A 6809-nucleotide genomic window follows, 5' to 3' on the forward strand; every position below is an offset into this window, starting at 1 on the left:
TATGAGCTAAGCTAAGCTAGTGAAACAGTACAGAGACAGTGAGTGAATACTTTGGCTATAAATTAGGTAGTGAGTACACAGAAAGTGTGCTTCGGATGAAGCACGTGAAGATTATACTCTGAAAAAAGAATGTATTTAAAAGTTGTTATTTAAACTGCTAAGCAAATAAGCTACTCAGAAACACCACTGTGTTTGAGCAGGAACAGGAAGTGATACTCTACCACAGAGCGAGCGAACACCAAGTGACATAATATGAACAGCCAAACTGTGGGACTAATGGAGACTCTTTTTTTTTATTTTACCTGATGTATCCCTTTAGTTCTTCAATAAGTTGAATGTGCGGTTATTTTACTGACACCATCATCAATAGAACTGGTGGATCAATATGCTTACTGCTTTTGGGCAGTTAGTGATCAGACCTGCTGAGGAACAATGCTAAATTTGTCTTTCTCTGTTACCATGACGAATTCTGAAACACTGTCTACAATGATCCTAGCAATTACTGCATACCTTTCATCGCTGACAGTTATTCATCCCGTCACGCAAGGAGAAACTTTCAGTTTGAAAAGGGCAGGTCCCATTGTTTTCAGTTCAAACTGGTTCAACAACGAGCATTCAAAAGAAGGCACGGCCTGTGAAGTTGACTTGGAGCATTACAATCAAAGTGTCTGATGATGGTTAAATGTCAGACAGACAACAATAAACTGCTTTTTCTTGTTCTCTCCCTCTCACCTAGTTTCTGTGAAGAGGTTTTAATTTGTTATACACATCTCTCTGCTAGCATTTTGCACCCTGCGATTATGTGGTGGATTGTCTCAGGGGCATCTTCACACAGCCTGCACCTGGCGTCTTGCCTGATGTGATAGACCCCAGCCTCAATGGATCTAATGCTGACAGCTTGGTCCCGTGCTGCCATGACTAGTGCCTCTGTTCTGCCTTTCACCCCACCTTTGTCCAAGGGTAAATTTGTTTTTGCAGATCAGTGCACAGTTCCAGAGGCACATGGGTCTTCCCCATGAGCAGATTTTCATGGCCTAGTTAGACAGGCTCTGAAGTGAGTTAATCAAACTCATTGAGGTCAAAAGGGGAGCAACACATTCAAAAATGGCTGGCTTATGAGTAGGTATGCATATCATCATTGGGGACACTGAGTGAAATAACCCATGAATATAAAAATTGTTCTTTTTAAACAAAAAAAAATTAATAAATTCTTCATGGTTTTGATTCAGCATTTTGATTTTCTTGTGTTTTTTGTCATTTTGTATCATTTTGGTTCACTTTGTAATGCTAGGGTTGATTCGCTACAGTGGGTTAGGAAACGTTTGGGCAACCTTGTTAATAGTCATTATTTTACTGTATAAATCGTTGGTTGTTCTTATAAAAAATCTCAGTTAAATATATCATATCGGAGACATAGTGATATTTGAGAAGTGAAATGAAGTTTATTGGATGTACAGAAAGTGTGCAATATTTTTTTCTTATAAGAACTAAGGATTTATACAGGGAAATAATGACTATTAACAAGGTTGCCCAAACTTTTGCATGCCACTGTATATCCTGAGTTATTCTGTTTCGATTTGTTTATTATATCCCCTCTTGTAAACCACTCGACTTAGTATTTTCACTAAATTGTATCTCCCTACAGTGTGTGAATGTGTGTGTGAATGGGTGGATGACTGAATGTGTAAAGCGCTTTGGGGTCCTTAGGGACTAGTAAAGCTCTATACAAATACAGACCATTTACCATTCTCTCCTGTCCTATCCCCCTGTCCCCCCCTTCTCCATTCATTTTCTGTTCACTCCCCTCTTTAGATAAACTGAAATTTATTGAAAAAGCATCTTCTTCATCCATTCGCTTCCGTTTATCCTTTTCAGGGTCGCAGGAGCCTATCCCAGCTGTCATAGGGCGAGAGGCGGGGTACACCCTGGACAGGTTGCCAGTCTGTCGCAGGGCCAACACACAGGGACAGACAACCATTTGCACTCACATTCAATCGCACATTCACACCTAATGGCAATTTGGATTTTCCAATTAACCTATCCCCGAAAGGCTGCATGTCTTTGGACGGTGGGAGGAAGCCGGAGTACCCAGAGGGAACCCACACAAACACGGGGAGAACATGCAAACTCCACACAGAAAGACCCCGGCCTGATGTTGGAATTGAACTCAGGACGTTCTTGCTGTGCGGCAACAGTGCTAACCACCATGCCACCGTGCTGCCATCTTCTTCATCGTATTTTTATTTACTTTTTCCTTTATACAAAAAAACAACGAAAAAAACAAAAGACAAAAACAATTACCACAACAACAACAGAGAGAAAAAAAAAGCAAAAACAAAAAACAAACAAACTCAATAAGCAGTCTGAGACATATAAATGAAAAACTAACACTGTATATATAATTCGGTCTACCAGTCATTTACACATTTGTCCTGACAAACTCAACCCACCATTGGAGTGGGGCTGCCCCTCTCACTATGGTTTTCTTCAGATCATCAGGTAAGTAATCCAATAGCGGGCGCCATATATCCAAAAAAATATCTTCATTGGCACTTAATTTTGCACTCAGTCTTTCCATTGGTAAAATTCTAAAGACTTCTTTATACCACTGAGTTATTGTTGGTGGTTTTTCATTAATCCAATTGAAAAGAATACATTTTCTTGCCAAAAACAATAATTTACATAATAGTATATATTTGTTTTTATCTGGAAATTTGTTCAGAATTGGTAGCCCCAATAAATACTGAGCTGGATCTTTTTGTATTCTTTTTTTTAAATATACCTTTTGAGATTTTTGAGATTTTTGTTCAAAGACAGTAGGACCCCACCACAGATTTACATTTAATACATTGTGCAGACCTGCTCCGATCAATTTTATTCAGAAAAATGGGCGTCCTGTACTATCTATGTAAAATTTTATATTGTGTTTCTTTAAATCTGTTACTAAGAAATAAAGAATCCACAGATTGTATGCACTCACTCCAGGCATGATCATCACAATGACACTGGAGGTCACCCTCCCAACTCCTAATCAGTTTTCCAATATTATGTTTGTTATAACCTTCTAGTATATTGTAAAGCTGTCTTATAGTACTATTATCTGCATTTAAGTGTAAAAAGAAATTGAAAAAGCATCTTAAATAAAATAAAACGTGTATGCTTTTTGTTTCCTTTTTTTAACACGTAGGAATGTGAGGATTACACAGACAATAGGATGAAGGTGATCGTGATCCACAACATCATGGCTGAGGAGGATCCGTCAGATGTGTTCATTGTGATTGAGGGAAACCAAGGATGTCGAAGCCAAACAAAGGCATGTGTACTGCTGATGGGAGTGATATATGCCCTCAACCTCGAATATCCGAAGGAGCTGAAGAACACATTTGACACTTTTCAGAAACTTCTTTTGGAACTTGACGGGGCAAAGCTCCTGAAAAAGAGAGAAACTCCTCTTTTGCTTCTCTGTTCCATTTGCTTCCTCATCTGTTCCAGCTGATCATATAAAGACTGATTTTCAGATTTGATGTCTTCCAGTTCTGCTTTGATTACACTGATCTCAAAGCCCATCTTGAAAAAAAAGGGATGTGTTATTGTCCAACATTATTAAAACAACTTTTAAAGTTGTTAATTTAGAAGTTATAAAACAGGTTCATTACTTGAAAGCTTGCTTGAAGCTGTTGTGTTGCACTTTATTCTCTGTTTTTATGGAATAAAAACATTGAGATGATCTGAATGTCTTTTTTGAGGGGTACATTTGACCTTATATGATTAGGTAATGTTTATCAACTGATAATAATTAAATTTTATTAGTATTTATCAGGTATTACCAACTAGCAAGCAAGGGATAATTTTACCTAATTTCAATGAGTAAGTAGCTGTTGAATATATACATAAATATGGGGTAAATTTTACCCAATTTAATTAAGTATTTCATAGCTATTTATTGAAGCTATTTTATACACAATATATTGACTTAAATCTACCCCAAAAAAGTCACTGCAAATTGTTACCTCAGATTTATTGGGTAAATTCTATAGATTACTTCTTACAGTGCAGGCTTCTGGTAACAAAGAACCTAAAGATTCAATTTAATATTGTATTTTTGCTCAGGTCTCTTTTGTCTTGACACGACACCAGCCCAGAGTTTCCTGTGAAAATGGTCAAGCACAAGAACGGGACTGAAAACCAACCAAGTTAGAAGGGAAAAATTGGAAAAACCTTCATAAAGTTGAAGAACTGTTGCTTAAAAGCACACAAAAAAAAAACCCACTGGAAAGTCGTGATGCTTGGAAGCAAAATATACAGAAAGGGGTGTGGCTCAAGGTTTTTGCACAGTACTGTACAGAGAGAAGAGCCATTGCAGGCATCTTAGATTGTTGCTCCTCCTCTCTCAGTGTAGCAAAAACATGGTGCACACAAAGTGCACACTTACCTCTGACAAACTAAACTGAAAAAGCAGCCTGAAACCAACACCGAGCAGTTATTTGCGTTTCCTTTCTTGATCCTGATGTTAGTCAGCTCTTTGCTATAAAAGGACAGGACGTGTTCAGAGGAAGGGTGGAGAAACAAAACTCTAATAATTAAAAAAGAACTACTCAGCAAAAAAATCAACAGTAATACAGAATCATAAGGACAGACATGGCAGACAAAAACCTTCCAGACATAAATCCTCTGCTTGGTAAGTACATTAAAACTGTCATTTTTATGTTACATTTATACTTCAACTGCAAGTCAATCCACCTGTTTTAACTTTGATTAGTTTTTATCACTTTTTTTTTATATCTTTCTCTGTTTACATTGTCATGAAAAACTTTGATGGCTTTCTTCTTTTAAAAAAATATGATTACTGATCCAAAACATATGAAAACACATTGCCAGTCTGCACAATACTGCAAACCATTTTTAATGAGCTTATGATGATTTTTAAAATATTTTTAAAATACATTTTATAAACATCAATACCTCGAAGCTGAAATAAAATGAACATTTTTTCAGTTTTCAGTGATTAAAATAAGAAAAAAAAGCTCATTGAAACATTTTCCAGAAACTGATATAATTAATAATGTGTGACAAAGTATGTCTGGAATGGATGAATAATATTTTCAAAGAGAAGCTGATATAAAGAGCTTGAACATGAAGTTGTTTACAACACCAACCATGTCTTTGTCATCTCTATCAGATGCAGAGAAAGAACTCAGGATGGTGCTTGTTGGGAAAACTGGAGTTGGGAAGAGTGCATCAGGAAACACCATCTTGGGAAAAAAAGCTTTTAAATCGACAGCATCTGCTTCCTCTGTGACATCAGAGTGTCAGAAGGAAAGAGGAGAGTTTGAAGGTCAAACCCTGGCTGTAGTTGATACTCCAGGTTTGTTTGACACCATACTACCTGAAGATGAGGTGAAGAGAGAGATTATTAGATGCATCTCATTATCTGCTCCTGGTCCTCATGTATTCCTGGTTGTGATCCAACCAAACAGATTTACCAAAGAAGAACAAGAAACTGTGAAAATCATTCAAAAGGTGTTTGGAAAAAAGTCAGCAGATTACACTCTGGCCTTGCTCACCCATGGAGACGATCTGGAAGCTGATGAAGTTACTGTAGAAACAGCAATCAGTGGAAATTCAGCCCTCCAAAGCTTCATCCATCAGTGTGGAGGAGGATATCATGTTTTTAACAACAGACAAAAGGATCCCACTCAGGTTGGAGAGCTGCTGGAGAAGATCAACACCATGGTTCGGAGAAATGAAAGCATATACTACACCAGCAACATGTTTAAAGAGTCTCTAGCAGCCATACAAGAAGAAATGAAACGACTTAAAACAGAAAATCCAAAAATTGAGTTACAACAAGCAAGGAAACAGGCAGAGACAGACAACCCATTCATTAAAGCTGTTATAACTGTTGCTGCTTGTGCTGCTCTTGCTGCAGTTAAAACAGCTGCGGAAAAAGCGGAGGGTCCAGTGGGAGCTGTATTAACTGCTGTAGTTACGGTTCTGCAAAATGATGCATGCAAAATACAGTGATTTGAATTCAGATTCATGTGCAACTATTATAACTATAATACAATAACTTTGTGTTATTATTGTTTTATTTTCTTATTGTTCATCTCTGGAACATCTTTACTTTTATTAAAAGAACCTTAATTTTACAAAGCATTATTGATTATTGATCATCAGATTAATGGGATAATCTTGAGCTCTTCAGCTCAAAACCCCTCAAAGCTGCAGATGTATTTAGTCTTTGGTGATGGATATTGAGTCAAAACAAAGGAAACTAAAGTCAGTTTGTAAAGAAGAAAATTTGTTTTTCCCCGGCAGACTGTCTTGAGCAGCTTGGGAAACACGAAACACAAAAGCTATGTCACAGTGACGGTGAGAAGGAAGCATAGTCCTAAACAGAAGCCCCAGGTACACCACCAACCTGTTCATGCGTCTTTTTTTCCCCACTCGACGACACACCCGCTGGGGGTCAAACTCTTTTTGGCGATTCTGTTCTCAGACGTGTCAAGCTTGAGACACCGGCAACCATAGTCAATTGTCTTCCAGGGGCCAGAGCAGGCGACATTGGGGGAAATTTAAAACTGCTGGCTAGACTTGAAAAGTATATCAGCTGTAACCATAGTTCGCTTAGTCAGTTTTCTTGTTGATTGAAAGCGTTCCTCTGTTACAGGCTTCGCCTTCAGTCCTATTTAGATTTCTGGAAAGTTTATGCTAATGCAGCAGGTTGAAGATTTTAGCTAGCTTTACTGTGAAACAAACGCCAGTTTAATTTACCAGGAGCAGCTAAAGATAATGTTCCTTTTTGATTT

General features: G+C 37.7%; 1 protein-coding gene across 1 annotated transcript; it reads left to right on the forward strand.

The window, feature by feature from the left end:
* The first annotated feature begins 5172 nt into the window (after positions 1–5172).
* On the forward strand, positions 5173–6024 carry LOC148097828 (uncharacterized). The gene has a single exon (XM_087830445.1). It carries the CDS (start codon positions 5200–5202, stop codon positions 6022–6024), a length of 825 nt encoding a protein of 274 aa, XP_087686571.1. The 5' UTR covers positions 5173–5199.
* The last annotated feature ends 785 nt before the right edge of the window (positions 6025–6809 follow it).

The sequence above is a fragment of the Neolamprologus brichardi genome, chromosome 17 (assembly GCF_056152115.1).
Source record: "Neolamprologus brichardi isolate AB-2024 chromosome 17, ASM5615211v1, whole genome shotgun sequence".
Taxonomy (NCBI): Eukaryota; Metazoa; Chordata; class Actinopteri; order Cichliformes; family Cichlidae; genus Neolamprologus; species Neolamprologus brichardi.

Coding starts and splice junctions, on each gene's coding strand:
- LOC148097828 (XM_087830445.1), top strand. CDS start 5,200: ATGGTGCTTGTTGGGAAAACTGGAGTTGGGAAGAGTGCATCAGGAAAC.